Source organism: Periplaneta americana, chromosome 8 (assembly GCF_040183065.1).
Source record: "Periplaneta americana isolate PAMFEO1 chromosome 8, P.americana_PAMFEO1_priV1, whole genome shotgun sequence".
NCBI lineage: Eukaryota > Metazoa > Arthropoda > Insecta > Blattodea > Blattidae > Periplaneta > Periplaneta americana.
This window is the reverse complement of record NC_091124.1, coordinates 115830591-115849474: the sequence shown is the minus strand read 5'-3', so window position 1 is coordinate 115849474 and position 18884 is coordinate 115830591. Positions and strand designations below refer to the sequence as shown.

General features: G+C 34.4%; 1 protein-coding gene across 4 annotated transcripts in view; it reads right to left on the bottom strand.

The window, feature by feature from the left end:
- Positions 1-12633, bottom strand: part of Dolk (Dolichol kinase) — a 122177-nt gene extending 109544 nt beyond the window's left edge. Inside the window, exons 1-2 of one of the 4 annotated variants that reach the window (XM_069833467.1) lie at positions 12365-12633; positions 1774-2012 (exon numbers count right to left, since the gene is read on the bottom strand). In XM_069833467.1, the coding sequence (XP_069689568.1) occupies positions 1774-2012; positions 12365-12444 (319 nt within the window). In that variant the 5' untranslated portion in view covers positions 12445-12633. The remainder of the gene's footprint in view (positions 1-1773; positions 2013-12364) is intronic. The other 3 variants (XM_069833468.1, XM_069833466.1, XM_069833469.1) reach the window with 3 other exon arrangements.
- Positions 12634-18884: the final 6251 nt, after the last annotated feature.

Genomic DNA, 18884 nt, shown 5'->3' with positions numbered 1-18884 from the left:
GTATACATACAAGTCAAATATAACCAATTTTTACCAAGTCTTGTCGTTAATGTCCATAATTAGCTTCACAATAAATTACTAATACTTTTTCTAAATTTCAAGTGAAAAGCAATGCGTCTGTCACTCAACACAAATTTGTATGCTGAAAATGAACGCCCCACATCCACTGAAGTAACAGGAGCGTATTTCAATTTTGATACTAGTTGGACAGGAATGTTACATTGTAAATCTGTGTTTTTCTCTGCTAGGATATCTGAAGCATTATACAGATCCTTCAGTCCTACATTTCTCTGCAGAACTTGCTCCAGTTTATCCCGTACTTTATATCCAACAGAACCAGGAACACATTTGGAATTTAAAATACAAATTTTCGAAATAAGAATGGGTGTTTTGACCTATTAGAGATAAAACATATTTAATAGGTCAAAATAGGCTTTGTCGTCAAAACAGGCATTTTTAGGTGTTATTAAAATAGCAATTTTAGGCATAGTTTTATATGAAACTTGCAAGTTTTTGTAAACATATCTTTTAAGGATTAAAACAGGTTTTTACCTAAAATCCGAAGTCTATAACTTTCTGTAAATCAGAATCCTTCTTTGTTAATGATATGGATATACACCTATTTGCAGTGTGAATAAATGCATACATATCGTGAGGACGTGAAGGTTTGCATGCATTTATAGTGTAACATATTGTCGTAATGATAAAAATTCTCCAAACTGTAAAGGTAAGTCTGAGTTATAAAAAACATAGTGCACAGTCAAATCTGTTTCATCATCAAAATTATCACATAATAAGGAAATTCTCGACAACCAATCTGAAATATTTTGTCTCTGAACATACATATTGAATATTACTTTCATGTATAATTCAAGAGGAATAATGCCCATCTTTTTAACCTAATGGATGAACGAAGTGGAATACCATTCTTAGGACCAAAAATGGTTGTTAAGGGTTTATGATAAGTAGAGAGCGGATTTTTACGTGCTAAAAAATGTAAATATATTTATTTTTTATGTGCTCAAAATACGAAAATACTTACTATAATAAAAAAATGTGTTTAAATATGGCAAAAATAGCCTACTTCATTTGAAAAAATGATATGAGGTACTCGCCAATCACACTTGAGTATCAGTTACTAGTAGTTGTCTGAGAATTGCAGTGAAAAACGAAGTCATTTCCAAATTCTTCATCATGTTGATTATTTCTGAACAACGACTTACACTGTGAAAACTATCTTTCTGCATCACCGGACATCAGACATGCATAGTTAAAGAGAGGAATGTCATAAACACATACATCGTCAATTTCACCTACAGGCACACCCTCCAATAGGTACTTGAGCAACTTTACACTTTTTATTATGTCCACTGTTTCTCCTGAACACATTCTGAAATTTGTCCCTTAGTATACACTTATATTCATATATGAGGCCTCGCCGTCCTCATTAAATAATCAATGACTATGAGTAGTCATACTGTAGATACTTATTATTGGAGAAAAATTCGTTTCGGCACCAGGAATCGAACCCAGGACCTCTCAGCTCTGTGTGCTGAGTGCTCTTTCCAACTGAGCTATACCAGGACCCGATTCATGGCACCAGCTGAACTCTCCTCCTTTTGTATCATCAGTGGCCTACTACCTACAATTAAGACATACAAGCCATGTATGCAGGAGCACATATTTAAATGACTTTGTGGCCATGTTGTTTCCTAATGATATTTCTTTGTAATATAGCAAAGCATAATAGACTCAAATAAATAAAGGACTTACCCACTTTATTATAAAAAAATAACTGTATGTAAGTGAAAACTGGAGGTATGACAAATGCATAATCCTGTGTCCTACATTTGTATGATCTTGCAATAAACAATGCCGAAGTTCCTAGTAATCCTAGGCTAAGTGAAACTGCTATTTCATATAGCTCTGACACATCATGGTTTGAATTAGACCCTACAATTATTGCTGTTGGCAACAGAAAAGACATCCATATTCCAGCACTAGCTCCAGGTCTGAAAATAAAAGAAAATTAAATCAAATGATAAGATGTAAATATTACAAGAATTTACATAAAATATACTGTGGTGTTTTCAGGTATCATCCCCTGCAAGACAGAGTATCGTAAGCATTAGTTTGCTAACTTTACAGGAGAGGCAGTTCCAGTTACGACACTTAGTCAACATTATGGTAAATATGATAGTCAAAGTTTAAACCAACTTATCAGAGGGATAAAAATTGTTGGGCTTACGGAACTTTTATAGTCGATGCACAGTGTTGGGCAATTTCTTCTACGCACCATAACTCATTTTCGGTAAAAGTGTTGCTTACGATACTTTGCCTTGCAGGGGACAATACATGACAATCATTAAAATGATTCTGGGATTCATGTAGGCAGAATGTCAAAAAATAGTGTTATTGCCAGACTTCAAAGTTGAGGTCCCGACTATGGATTTCTTCTACGCACCATAATTCATTTTCGGTAAAAGTGTTGCTTACGATACTTTGCCTTGCAGGGGACAATACATGACAATCATTAAAATGATTCTGGAATTCATGTAGGCAGAATGTCAAAAAGTGTTGCCGCCAGACTTTGAAGTTGAGATCCTGACTGCAGAGGTACAGTTTAACTTATAGCGGAGTGTTGGGTGGAGGTGGAGGTGGGGGGGGGGGGAAGGCTAGGGCTTGTTTACTTTCTCCATCATCTGTTGCGCTGTCTGTCTAGGTCTGGTTAGAGACTTTGTACGCACTAGGACTGAAGCTGTGAAAGTAAGGACAATGTGAAGTCATTGTGACGTCGAAAACAAAATTCGGAACATTTTTAAATTTTACATACATTTTTTATTTTTTTAATTTTACATACATTATTAACTTTTTTCCACAAAATATAAAAAAAATTATTTTATTTGAAAAGCCAAAATGTGTTCCATTAATTAATTCATTCACAATTGCTAGCAAAACACACAGCCTTAATTAAGAACTCTAAAATGTATATAATGGCATGATTTTGAAGTTGGCTATCTATATACAGAAGAAAGAAGTTTATAAAAATGCTACATACAAAAGCAATAGAAGATAATGTAAATTACAAACGACTAGTTGCTTTGGTGAGACGAGAATCATGGAAAAGGAAAAGACTCTCATGGGAGAAAATTGTTTCACACATTGAACATGACCTATATATGGGTAGATCAAGACCAAATACTTACAAAATTTTAAAATATCTAAATCAATATGTCAGAGAAAGTGGAAGTTTAAAATGCAAATTAGATGCTAAGAAATAGTTCAATGATTTCAATAACCTGTGAAGCAACCAAAATTTTGAACAACAGAATTTTACATCAGAAAGGTATGAAAATTATGAGATAACAAAGAATTAATTGAAAGATGCTTTAAAAAAATTAGGAAATGGAAAGGCCCCCAGTGAAGACAGTATGCCTTACGAGTTATGCAAGTATTCATAAAAAAAAATTCAAAACAAGATTACTTAAATTCCTCAACCAAATGTATATACAAGAAACAATACCAAAAGAATGGCAAAATGCAATCTGTCATACCAGTATTCAAAAAAAGAGGCAAGAAAGACCCTAAGAATTACAGTGGAATAAGTTTATTAAATTCTTGTTGTAAGATTTATATGTACCAAAATATGAAAAGAGAAACTAAAATCATTTGTAGAAAATTTCTTGAAAGAAGAACAATGTGGTTTCCAGGAAAGGATGTACTGGTATTGATGCACCTTTTACTCTAAAATTGTTGTTAGAAAAAAGAAGAGAGTTCAATTTAAAAACATATTTTCTTTTCCTGGATTATGAAAAGACACTCATGAAGTTAGAAGACTGCTGTTATTTGCCATCTTAAGAAACAAAAACATACTGATCCACTATTTATAGCAATAAGAAGAATATATGAAAAAAATAAAATCAAAGTGAAATTAGACACACATTTTTCACTAGCTTTATCAATCAACAAAGGAGTTAGACAGAGATGTTTCTTGCCTCCTACATTATTTAACATGTGTTAATGAAATCATATCAGAATGGATGCAGGAAAATTATATAAAGGAAACAAAGAAATTCGGATAATTTTTTTTGCAATTTCCTACAAAAATGAAGTAGATATTAATATCAAAATTACTGGAATAATTAATAAAGTAATAAAAACCTCTCCAGTTAAAAAACAAATAGGCCTACACGTTTGATGGTACAACACTTTTGCAATACTTACACCGTGGTTTTCAAAGATTTTGAAGGTATGATCCATTCTTGGGCAAGACTTCTGTTTGCAACCCTCACTACCGAACTGGTAGAGTACTTAACCCCATTCGAAAAATGTAAGTCCGTGTAAAATAGAAAACAATGATAAGAGGCGTTGACATTGAGAAGAGGTTAAGTGACAAAAACCAAATTTTGCAGGAGAAGCAAAAAACGATTGGGAGTCATTAAAAAAACTGCTAAACCCATGCTATTCAGTCTACAATCGTTATATTTTCAAAGCAAACTCACAGAACATGAAAATATTATTTACATATGTATTTATAAAAAAGGAGGTAGATACTTCGGCTCCATAAATTCAAGCATCTGTAAGAGATCTTTCTTTTTTTGCCTCATTAATAGTAGGTACTCTTTGGTTCTTCTGAAATTCTTTCATTTTCTTGAATGTGACGTATTTTCCTCTCTTGAAAACTGAACATTCCTCCAATTGTTCCGATTCATTGAAGATTTTTCTTGACTCGATCGTAGGTAGCTGAGATTCAGAAATTCTGATCCAGGATTTGTTTGAAATTTGAAGGGTCCCAGTATTCAAGTACTTGTCGCTTCAGGCAGCAATATAGAAAAGATCTTCCTCCTTCATTCCGACAATGCTGAACGTATTTTTCACTCCAGCAGTCCTCACCATTTCTTCCAGAACCATGCAGCTACAGACCTTCCTTCGTTTTTCTATAACTGCGAAGTCATGGTCACAAGGCATGTAAGAGTGACCGGACACGAGAAATTCAAATCAGTGACGTCATAAAATTCCTTAGACACCAGAAAAATGAGCAACATCAAGACCATCCTGTTCTTGATCTGTCCAACACAATTGTCGCACCATATTTCCAGGTGTCTTTTTTTTTTTTTGGGTTCATCATATAACATTTTACACAAACTATTAATCAATTGAACTGCTTCCGTATGTTGATGTTGTTTAGTCAACTGTCCGAAGAAAAGTCTGAAACTGACAAGTGATACCGACAAGGTACCACTTATGAGGCAACTAGACCAGGAGATCATGGTGTAGGGCGGCCAGTTCCTTTTCCCCTCCAATGCATATATCGCCAACTACCTACATATTATATTAGTCAGACTTCAGATGCATACAAACAATTGTTCTTCTTCTGACACATCGTAAAGTGATATGTACTGCCTGATGATAGATGTACACATCAGCCAGAATCTCAATCTAAGTAGTATGTTGATGATATTGTTCATGTGTGTTGTGTTTTATCGAATTTGCAGTCGCCCATTATTCAGGAAGTGTAATTAACACTACTTTTAGAATTAAATTACATTAAAATATGTAATTTATAGGCATTATACACATACAGGCCCCCTAAATATTAAACACATCATGACATCAAATATAAGTATATCAATGTTTTCGTAATATGACTGTTCGCCCTCATTCAATGGTCTGAAATCTAGTTCAAAAAGGCCATGGTAAATCTAAAAGCAGCACTAATAAGGGATAATTTTATTGAACTTTTGGAATTTATGGAGAACTTGAATCCTCTACTGAAAGCAAGAATAGAAGATGAAAGAGCCGAAACACCAAGTATATTTACAGCATTCTGAATGAAATATTGAATATAATTGCTAAACATACTATTTTCAAGTGGATAGCCAGATCATACAGTAAACTTAAGTACTACAAATATTTTATTACTTACTTTCAATAGTGAAGTATTCCTAAAACCAGTAGGCCTACTATAATACGTATATTGAGGAACATATACATGCTCCAGTATAACAGAGTTGGGTAGACAAAACCGGCCCATCTCATTTTATTTCATTTCATTTCATTTGAAATTATGTTGGCTATCCTTTCTTCAGCATGTTTAATTACATTGTTGCTTGTTACATGCTGTAACTTACAAATGATTTATAAACTGTTCTGTTTGTTGTTGTAATGTAAAGAGTTGTTTTGTGAATAAGAAGAGTTGTTTTGTGAATAAGCATGACAAATTCAATACCAGAGCGAATATTCATTACAGAGGTATACATACATACATACATACATACATACATACCATGAAAACATGAATAAAAATTACAAACCCCAACAGATTCTTCTGATTCCTTAAAAAGATGTTAAATTCATGTGTCTGCACACATATCTAACAAAACTTTCATGTTCCCATGCAGAGAAACATAAGGCTTACAGTGAACCTTCCTTTCTGTTTAATTTGTTACTTTCTAGATTAGGCCTAAGTAAACTAGCTATATCAAGGAAACATGGAAATTATTCAGGGACAAATTCCCACTTCACCCAATACCAGCAAAAAGCAGCATTCAACATTTGGTGCGAAAATGGCGTATGACTGGATCCATTGCAAATGTAGGAGCAGAGCACCTTCTGTCCGGACACAACTTAGAGCACAAATTCAGGAAATGATGACTAGGAGTCATCGAAAGTCCACCACGAAATTGGCTCAACAGGTCCATGCAAGCAGGAGAACTTGTGGACGTGTGTATCGAGTGACAGCTGTGCAGAGGGTGCGAATTAAGATTTCTGATGAAGGGGGGATAAAATCCTAGACAGAGAATACCATACATCCTCATTCAATACGGCTCAACACTTGGTTGCATTGAGTTGTCTTGCATCTTGGTTATAATAATAATTATATCAATGATCAGGCTTTAAGATAAGATGTGTAATTCCTAAGTTATCGATTGTTGTCAGCTTGCCAGTGATAATAACACATTAATATTATTTAATTTCCTTACTTTATACTGTACTTTATAAAGTATACCTGTATTAAAACAATTATATTTTGTGAGGGAGGGATAGAAGTTATCCCTGGCAGGGATGTTAATATGAATTTATGAGAGCAGGATAACTTCCCAACAGAGGGGGGGAAATCCTCCCCCATCCCCCCGTTAATTCGCACCCTGGATGTGCAACAAACCTGCTTTTGTTTATCATGACTTGGTTTCATCTATCAGGATATATAAACTCCCAGAACTGCAGGTATTGGGCGACAGAAAATCCTAACCTAGTGTATGAACAACTCCTGTGCGACCAAAAGATTGGTATCTGGTGCACTATGACTGCGAAAGGCATTATCAGTCCAATATTCAACACTACAGTCAACACGGATGTATACTTGACATTCTTGGATGAATTTTATCTCCAACTAATAGAAGAGGAGCGTAATTACTGCTTCTTTCAACAAGATGGAGCAATATCTTACACATCTGAGAAGTCGCTTACGCATATTCTCCAGATGTCCACTGAAGAGCAGACTGTGAGCCACCACAGTCACCAGATTTGTCGACATGTGACTTTTATTTATGGGAGTACTTGAAGAGGAAAGTGTACGAGCTGAATCCCCATACTAATACTAATAATAATATAATAATAATAATAATAATAATAATAATAATAATAATAATAATAATCATAATCATAATCATAATAATAATAATAATAATAATAATAATAATTCTTTATTTATACTAGCAGAGTTAAGGCCATAGGGCCTTCTCTTACACTCTACCAGGTCACAAGCAGTAGAAATTTAACAAAAAATTAAAGAACTGAATACTAATATATTACAAAAATAATAATAATAATAATAATAATAATAATAATAATAACAATAGCATAATAAAATCGACACTAAACAACATGAAAATAATACCATAATAGGAAAAAAGAAAGTAAAATACATTGGAATATAGTAAAAGCAACTCATTTAGTACAAATAGTTAATATGGAAAACGTAAGGAAGAATATAACAAAAATGGAATGTAATAAAACAATAATAAAAAAGAAAAGAAACTGGGGTGAGATTGATCATTTAAAAAGGATTTTTATATATTTATATTTATATTTATATATATATATATATATATATATATATCTAGTCTCTGTAGGTTTAAGAAAATCTTTTATGTCAACTTACCATTAGGCCTATTTTAGTCTTTCTTTTCTCTGCAAGAATTTGCTTTTGTTTTTGTTTTAACATTAATACAACGTAAAATAAAAATTAAAAACACTGTGATCAATCTCACCCTTTGTTTGGGGTGACATCGATCATGACTATATTATTAGATAGAATGGTAGTACAGAGCATCAGTAATGATCATTTTAACCCCTAATGAATTCTGTCAAGTAGTTTTAAAGATATTCGCTTTTAAATATTTGGGGTGAGATTGATCGCTATTCAGAATAATTTAAATTAACAAAAGAACATAAAAACAAACAAAGCATATCAAATACAACTACTTTTCCATGATATCTATGTCATGTGGAAAATTGTACACTAAACTACGTCCTTTTTGCTGCATGATAGGTTCTGGAAGAACTACAATTACATCACTGAAAATGATTTGTGAGACATCACCATCTTGTACTTTGAACAATTTTTTTAGAATTGCATGATTTCAATCCAAGTGTTTTAATTTCACCATTATTTAACACTTCTTGAACAATACAAACATACTTGAACTCGGTTGCATTTCTTTTACTACCTCAAAATCTTGCCAAAATAAATTTTCCCTGGATTATATTTTCTTCTGTGGGCTCCTCATATTCACGTAAGCTGTCGCTAACAGTTTATGTTATCATATCGTCTTCACTTTGGTCCATGTTTTCAACCAACTCTTCATCTTCGCTTTCTGTTTCTTCGATATGATGTGAAGTCACGCTCTTCCCTGGTTCAACCCTCAACCTGTTCTTCTTCTGGCGTGGTCTGCTTGCTGCCAAACCAAACCTTTGTCCTTTTAAAAATTCAACCAAACTAGAATTCATGTCATTTTCTATTACATTGTAATCTTCCTGTGGCAACTCTGACATGCTTTGTCCTGATTTAATGGTACTATTCCGCATGTTTAAAATCCTTTCATTAGGTTTCGTTTAATTGTACTTTCTTCCCCATCAGGCCTTTTAGGTGGAGCAAGATCCATTTTCTCTAAAGTACATTTCAGTAATGATGGCACTTCTGGTTTTGGTATCCCTACCATTTTGGGATGTTTTAATTTCCACTGTAATAATGTATTCCTCCATACTTGCTTGAATGGACGGAAGAATGCTACGTCTAGAGGCTGTAGTATATTGGTGGAGTTAGGTGGCAGGCAGACAAAAGCAACATCATTTTCTTCGCATACTCTGAGAACCTCTGGGTTGAAATGTGAAGCTCAATTACCTATCTCCAAGCAACACTTTCTTCCCTTCCAACCTTCTAGCATGTGGTAGAAAAACAATCATAAACCAATCATTAAATGTAACAAGATCAATCCGACCATGTTGTGTTCTATTATACCTTGAGCCTCGTGTGAACATGGTTCATTACAACAGGGGGATCCCTTAGGACCATTTTCAGTCCATGAATTCCATAAGTGATCAGCTTTGTAAATGAAATAAGGAGGTAACAAAATTCCTGATGCTGAACCACACATCACTAGAGAGACTGAAGATTTCGAGCGGTTACAAACTCTTTCAGGATACTTCGTTCCCCTTCTATAAAATGCAAGCGATTTCCCTGGATGATCACTGATATTTGTTTCATCATAGTTGAATATATTATCAGATGGAACTCCAACAATAGATTCAGCTAGATGAGAGAAATATTGTTTCACTGCTTCCGGAGAAAGACTTGCACGATTGACAGTAATGTTGGATGCTATCGGCTGTGTTATGGAATCTTTGTGACATTTCAGGAAAGAGTTAATCCATTCAGGACCAAGAAGATTCGACTTGAAACGTGACTCATTTCTTCCTTGTCTGTCAAGATAGCTTTTTACAAACAAACGTGTATCCAAAGCACTGAGAGGAAAACCCCAATCAGCACATTTAAGAATGCCATTCAATAATAATCTTTCTTCAACTTCAGAAAATACAGGCTGCCCTCCAGTTTTTTTGTGTTTTCGGCCATGGTATTTATTGTTGAGGGTGCCATATGATATCCTATACTTTTCTGATGCTTTCCTCAATGACATGCCATTTTCAATCACATCCTTCAGGGCTGATTCCAGCTGGTGTTCTGTGTAGTTTGCATAGGACCGACTTCCAGGCTTACTTTTGTAGTTTCTCACCATGATAATAACAGTACCTGTCGTAATAGATGACTGATAAATGACTGACATAAATTCTCATTATTTAATTTTTTAATCGCCAAAAATTAATTTAACAATCAAAGTGATCAATCTCACTCCACTGAAAATTAATATTAATAGCTCCCAAATGGAAAATAATTTTTCATTGAAAATTTGTAATTTAAATCATGATTGATATATGCACTGGAAGAAAATAAAGACAAACACTTAACTTACCTTTTAAAATTTCAGCTGTGCAGATGAAAGTTTACAGCCTCTCAGAAAGAAGTAATTACTGCACCTCAACAATAAGTTAGTTTTCCCAACAAAACATTTGAATAGGCTAAATATGCTTGGAATAATAAAAAGTGAAGCAGTACTATTGTCTTCAGTACATGCAAATTACAAATAAAAAATTTCTCCTCTATGTACCATTGAAAAATGAGAATAAGTTAGTGCAAATGAATGTGATCAATGTAACCCCTAGTGGTAAATCTCACCCCAGTTTACATAAAATTAAATAAAATTCACAATAAAAAGGATATGATAATAAATCCATCTGGTGTTCAAGAGAACAAAAAAGGGGGAAGGAAAGAAAAGAAATATATATTTATTTAAAAAAAACTGTCGCAGAGAAAAGGGCTTATAACTGAAAGGAATCTGAATTGAAAAAGTGCAATTTTAGTTTATTTTTGAAACTAGACAATGTCCGACAGTCTCTGACATGTTGTGGTAGAGAGTTCCAGAGATGGGCTGCAGAGACCATGAAAGATGAAGAGTAGAAGGATGTTCTGTGTTTAGGAAGGAGAGTGTGCTATGGTACAGTGAGCGAGTATTTATTTCGTGAAATGAGGACAAATGTTGAAAACGAGAAGCTAAGTAGCTAGGGTTAGAGTTTTGAAGAATATTGAAGAGTAACGTGAGAGAGTGAATAGTTCTTCGCTCTTTGAGATGGACCCAGGACAGCATATTTAGTGCAGGTGTGATACGGTCAGATCTACAGACGTTGCAAATAAATCGAACACATGCATTATGAACACGCTGTCAATCTCATGTTAAGGTTAGTGTAGAGAGTGTCACAGTAATCAAAACGAGGCATCAAGAGCGACTGCACTAAATTCTTCTTGAGAACCAATGGAAGGAAATTTCGAATTCTTTTTAGTGTGTGAATTTTCATAAAAATTATTCTACATGTGTGTGTGATTTGAGTATTCAAACTTAAGTTTTTGTCCATATAAATTCCTAGATTTTTTACTCTATCACTGTAAGGGATAATAGTTTCACTAATTTTAACAGGAGATAAGTCACCTGTATTTAATTTACTAAACAGTCGTTGATGTCCCCTTACAATTGCCTGTGATTTCTCAGAGTTCAATTTTAGTCTAAATTTTTTCGTCCATGAAATAATTGATTTTAGGTCACTGTTTACTTCATTTATTGCGTAATTTAGTGCCGATGTAGGTGCTACTACTGATGAACTGAAGAATAACATCAGGAATAGCATCCGCACTATCATCCGTGAGGAAATGGCACGTATCTATATGAACCTGTTATGACGTGCACAGAAGTGTCTAGATATTGATGGAGGGCACTTTCAACATCCATTATGAAGGTTAGTACAGGATACATTACTTTATTCATTTTATTCCATTCCCTTGAAAAAAACATTGTTTCAAATCAAATGAGATGAGACGGGCCAGTTTTATCTCCCAACTCTGTATTTATCTGATCCAAAGCCTCCAATGCTACAAAAATAGTAATATATACGATACTATACGTCTCTTATTCGAATAGTACAATAATATAATTCAAACTGTTATGTCTTCGTGTGAAAATTTATTTATAGGTAATGCGCATTTTTTCACTTACACTGTCCCCCCCCCCCCCCTAATTTTGGTGTGCCCATACCAGTGCCACTTCAATTTGAAAGTTTTGGCGCCGCCACTGTTACAGAGACCGCTCAAGTTTACCACTGCCGCCTCTAATAGTGACTATTCGTAAGTGAAATCTAGCCTCTCATCTCTCAATCAACAGGGGCGAAGTCCAACTCAATTACATCATGTTCTTACCTAGTACTAATTTGTTCTTCGTGCAGATATATTTGTACATGTTGATTCGAATAATCCAGCATTCTTTCTATCACATCCATAACTCGTCTTCGTACTCTGCAAGTCGATCGGTAATGTGCGTAAAGATTACAAAACAATACGGTATATCAGCAAAAATAACTTTAAAAACAATCACTAGTCACTACACAATCTATCAAACCTACTTCCGTCGCCTTTTAACACCATTGCAGTTTACAATCACCATGGCAACCCCACTCGTCTCAGGGTAGCCAACATATAAATTAGTTTTCTTCATCTTGTTACATTTAACACCACTTTGCCACAGCAAATACTCTCTCGTCTTTTAAATGAGCAGCTTGATAACAGAATTCTGATAATAAGCCCAGAGAGATAGAGATATTCCTATTCTGTATTCTATATAAATGGTAATGTAGGCATTGTAACAATATTGTTTTGTTGGGATGAACGATATTACATTCGTGCGAATCACAATGCATAAAATATCACCAATAATCTAAGCGTATTAGCACAGTCTACTATATACAGTCGCGAAGCTTGGGGTGTTTTTTTTGCAAATCTCGTGATAAAGCGCTCCAAGCGGTTAGCAACTAGAAACAATAGACTGTCCATGGTCGACTTTGGACTGTGTCGTATTTCTATCGAGTGTTAGCTCGTTGCGTATTTCACATTGATGCTTGTGAAATGTTCGTTATTGGTTGTAATGAAAATGTTAATGGCTAAAATATAATTGCAATAATAATATGGGACAAGGAGGAGACGTTGTAGTGCTATAAATTATAGCAACAGTAAGAGAAAGAGGCCAGAGTTATCCTTTGTCCGATTTCCGAAAGATTCAGAAAGGTTCCTGGGTTTCCACAAGAATGCTGAGCAGAAACCAAACTCTTAATTTTGAAGTTCTTTGTGACTGTTAGAATACATTAAATTTCACAATGAAATGTTTCAGCCTAACCGAAAGGACATTAGATATCGTTTAAAGTTCTGTCACTTAGGCTGCTAAATTTCCAGAGAAATAAAGGTTAGGTCTACTTTTTTTTTTTCAGAGGATATATTTTTAACTGTAGCTATTAATTTTGTTATTATTTTTATGTGCTATTTTACTAAAGACGTAGAAAAATTAAGTTTGTTTTAATGACATTTATTGATCACGTTTTATTTTCAATTCTGGTGGGATTATTATTGCTTAGGCCTAATTTTTTCTTCGAAGGATATGTTTTTAATTATAGCTGTTAATTTTGTTGTAATTTTTACTTGTTGCTTTACTAGAGACGTAGAAAAAGTCTGTTACAATAAAATGTATTGATCACGTTTTATTTCCAATTCTGGTGTGATTATTGTTGCTTAACCTCATCCCACTTTGTTAACTACGTAAGACTACACTACAAGTACCGGTACGCGTAAGTTACTCCATTAGTTCATATTTCCATTATTATTGTTGTAAAGGGAAATGCTAATTAATATTTATTGGTTTCATAGTTAATTATCGCTATAATCTTGAATGAGTGAAGCTATTATAGTAAATTTCAGTTCGTTTTGCACAAACAAAAATTATATTACTTATTTCTTGCAGGTATCTTCGAGTTTATGGTGGAATTTAATATACTTCATTAAAATAATAAATTAACTTTATGCATTTAATATTTCAATAATGGAAGGAAGGTGTTAATTTTTCCAAAAGAACACGACAACGAAAGTGTAACATATTTTGACGTCTGCTAGGAGAGAGATCTGCGATGATGAGGCGATAGTAGCGATCCTAGTGGTGGGCAACTACCCATGTTTGCATTTTTACTACATATTGAGCTTCGCGACTGTATATAGTAGACTGTGGTATTACAGTGACTAGTGTGAAGTGAAGTGTTTATAATGAAGTGATGTGCGCGAAGTGAAGTGAAGAAAGTAGCGATAGGAAAGTGTTTAAAGTTCCGCGTAACAAAGAAATATAGCTTATGTGTTTAACCAGGAAATAGCTGATCATATCGAGTTTTAAGTGACCATGTGAGCAAGTGAGGTCAAGTCTCCCCTCCAAAGCAGTCGCAGATAACATGCCTCTGCTCTGTCCTATTCTCTCTGCAAGAAACGAGAGATGAAACAAACTATGGCAACGACCGCAGACAAAGGAAAAGAAACACGCGACAGCTGCAAGAAGATCGTGTTAGATACCAATTCGGTTGAATGCGAATATTGCAACAAATGGCAGCACACAGAGTGCATAGGTTTAACCGCCGGGAGTTCCAATTATAAGAAGAAAAAGCTGCAAGCTAACATGGCTTTGCACTCACTGCAAACCACAAATACTTCGAAAAGAAGAACGGAACTCTATAAAAGAGATAAATCAGAAACTGGAAGAAATCATGGAATTCCTATCCACAAAGCTGGAGGATAAGATTCGTGCAAATATAAAATCCGAATTACAAGAAACGTGTCTTCGAGCTACAGTCATAAAGAAGGGGATATCCAAGCACCACATGTCAACGGAATTGAAAAAGAAAACAAGACAGGAAAAATCACGATCCAGACAAACGGAAACGAAAGCACCGAGATCCGGGAAGAAGAAGAATTGGACTTAGTAACCGTTAGCCAGGAGGAGGAAGGAAGCGCCGTGACGGAAGGAAAAGAAAATCAAACCGCATGGACGGAAGTAATTAGAAGAGGTAAGAGGAAGGAAAGCACTCAAAATGTGATAGGAACAGGACAAGACAACGAAAATCTGCTGGAAGCGGCAGTGACAAGAGCCTGGATCTACATTGGAAAACTCAAAGAAACTACCACCTCAGCCCATATCGTTAGCTTCCTGGAAAGGAAGGGCATAGAAGGGGATATAGAATGCGAGGAACTACCAACTAAGGGCAGAAAGAAGGCATTCAAAGCAGGAGTACCGTATCAATATTTAGAACTTTGAAATCGCCCGAGTTTTGGCCTGCGGGAACAATCTCACGACGCTTTCTTTTTCGCAAAGACAGGCAACAGACAGAAGGCGTATCACTTTTGTAAAATCGCAGGAGCAGGAAGAGGATGTTCACAAGAACCAAAGAAGAAGGGCCCCCCTTGGGAAGATAAAGCGGAATACAAATGACGACTCGGCACCCCAGACCGGAACATTGACATTACTTCTGTGGAATGTGGAAGGACTCAAGAACGTACTACACATGGACTCAGGAAATGAACTAATGAAATACGATCTACTTATACTGACAGGAACAATGACCACTGAACTGATAGATCTACCGGGAAGATACTCAACACACTCGCTGGCGCAACAGGAAAACAAATGAAGACCAAGCGGAGGACTATCATGCTTTTTCACCCCAAATCTAGGACAGAAGACAGACCAAATTGTTGAAGACAACTTCATACTTCTGAAAACTAACATGATAACCATTCTAGGCATGTATCTCAAACTACACACAGACATAGATCTGATAGTAGAGACAATAATGAGCAGGGGGGTTTAACTCAAATGATAGATGTTGGATGCTCATAGATGTTCCATAGTTTGCCGCATGTGGTCAGGACAGCGCTGGCTGTATTTCGATCACAGAGTTTGTAAAATTAGCAGTACAAAACTCTTTGGTTTCGAAAGTTCTTTGGTTATAAGTTTTGCCAATATGACAGTTTTAAACAGATATTATTAATATCCATTATTTACAGAATGTGTCAGTTTTATAATATTTGGATTATTATTACTATTACTATATAGTTATTTTGCATTTTCATTCGAGGACAAAGTAACCATATTAGTGTACTGTGTATGACCTATTAACCTCATTTGTTCAGTTGATCAATTGTTGGATGTTGGCATTCCTATTCTGTTTAAATCTTATATAAATTATGGAATGGACGAACATGGCTACTTAAGGAAGAAATTTGAACAGATCGAGTTAATTGAGAAGTTACTGGTGTTTTCCTGCAACAAGAAATAATTCGCAACGTTAAAGGTAAGAAAGAAATATGTTTGAGATTACATCTACACGGTTCAACTTTTCTTTCAACTTCACACATTCAAGCAATGCCTGCAAGATTGGTATTTAATAATAACGGAAGTGCACACTATGTGAAGGATAATATATTATTTTAGCTTTCGCTGCTGCAGAACTTGGTCAGTGAAACTATAATCAGTTTTTACACTCCATCACATGGTATTTTGGTATTTTAATATTAATATGGCGTATCTTGTAGATAGAAAATCTTAATGTATCTTAATTCAACATGCGCTTTAAACTTGATTCTTTCAATATTCTTCCCAGACTGTGTGCGTACGAGCATGAAAAACTGAACCGTGTAGATGCAGCTTAACTGCACCGTCATGTTTTCTAATTTAAACTGAATTCTTCCATCATATCTTAAACCTTTATTAAACTGAGATCTGTAATTGTTTTCAAGGATAAACTTCAGAACGCGATTACCTTCCTTCTACCACTACCACATGATGAACTGATTTCTGTGTATTAGGCCTAACTACAATTACGCCAAGAGCTTTAAAGGTAAGCTAACAGAGTTAATATACACTTTGGGTATGAACGAACATCTTATTTTTGTATATAGCTAAGTTAAGTTGGTCAGACATCTTAAAATTCGTAGGACAGAATCTGATATGACTAAATATGTTGTTCTCGGTGTAGTTCTTTACAGTTGCGTTACCAAAGGATGGCGGGGTACCTTAGCTTGGTAACGCAATAGTAAAGAAGTGTTGTTCCCGAAAAGCTATATTTTAGAAATTTTACTTTACAGTTAACAGTAGTACCTTTACTGGAATAATTTTGATAAAATAAAAAGAGTTAAATTGCCGGAGATATTTATTATTTTTATAGACTCGTGGATAGAATTCTTCCAGGAATATTTCACAAACGTTGATTATACTGCAATCCTTCAATTGTTCTATGAAATGTAGTGTTATTAATGCACTATATGATACTAGGCTACTGCTGGTTTGTTTCAGTTAATACAAAGACAAATGGCGGAGTTTTACACTGTGAATGTGCTGCAGTGTACTGTCAGAAATCGGATAGTAATGAGAAGACCTGGTTATTCCTGTTTCCTGCGCCAAGTAATGCAGCACAGCTTAAAAGGTAAGCAATGGCGTTGGCATAAGCTCAATGCAAAGATATCCTTATATATCATCAGTAAATAGTCAGGGTTGGTAAACTGTAGTGATTTTTAAATTTAAGTGAGAATTATTTGTCAAATTCATATTTGTTTATTAAAATGAGTTTTTGCCTTCTTTTGTAATTCATTTAAACTTACTTTGTGCATTAGTTCCTACATAATTGTGTATTTTGTTAATGTGTTATTTTAAGTAATTAACAACATCTCTTCAAAAATAATTTACTATGTTTACACATAGGCCTCATTATTAATACATGAAGAGTTACAGCACTAATAACCTGCACTTAATGATAATAATAATTAGCTTAGACTTAGGCAAGATATTATGCTTAGTTTGTTATTCATTAGAAAAGAATTCAACTATTTAGGGAGATTAATATTTACAAATAAATTTATCAGAAGAGCTTAGCATTGTGTGTTTTCAGAATAAATACGTAGTCCATTTGGCATTGTGCAACTTTTACTTTGAATATTGTTATGAGCTACAACTATTCATTTCAATCCTCAGCATCATACTGTGCTTTAATTAGGTGGTGATTCCGAAAGTAGGCTCTACTTGACTACCTGTACCATGTGTTCTGTTGCTCCTTAATTAGGAGTTGGGAAAAGACATATGAGAAGCAAACTTTCAAAACCTGCCCATTTCTTCATAAAATGCTAGAATTATATGTCTGTAATAAACAAAGATTTTTCTGTGGTGAAATTTTATATGAATTCATAGGAAGAAAAATATATTTCACCATAGAAAATATTTTGTTCATTGCAGAGATGCAAGTTTGCTACTCATATATATTGCTAATAGTTTTAAGAAGCAGCAGAACAGTCATATGTAAAAACGTTTATATTTTTTTTTTTTCAGGAAGTTAATTTCTCATCTTAATCAAGTTAGGATATAATTTTAATCTGTGATTTAAGTAGTAACAATTATTTGATGTAAATAAAATGAAAATTATTTTATTTACATCATGATTAAATCATTAATTTAAATTAATACCAACCCTGGTTTGTGTATTTTTTTTAAGATAATAATAGAATTTTGATTTAACAGGTACCACATGTGGGCAGCTGTGGCAGAAAATCCTCATCCTTACAGAAGGGCCTATATATGTGCAAGCCATTTTCGCAGTAATCAGTATAACGGTGACTTCAGATATAACTTACTAAGAGGGGCCATTCCATCAAGGGATGCTTGGTATCCCACTCAAGAACTACAACTCACTTCATCACCAGCCTACTTACATTAACCTTTTTCACCACCTAACATAATTGCTTCATTCAATGTCTTTATCTTTTAACAAAATTGTGTTTAATTTTGTTGACAAGTGTATGGTAATGGACTTCATTCATTATTATTATTATTATTATTATTATTATTATTATTATTATTATTATTAAA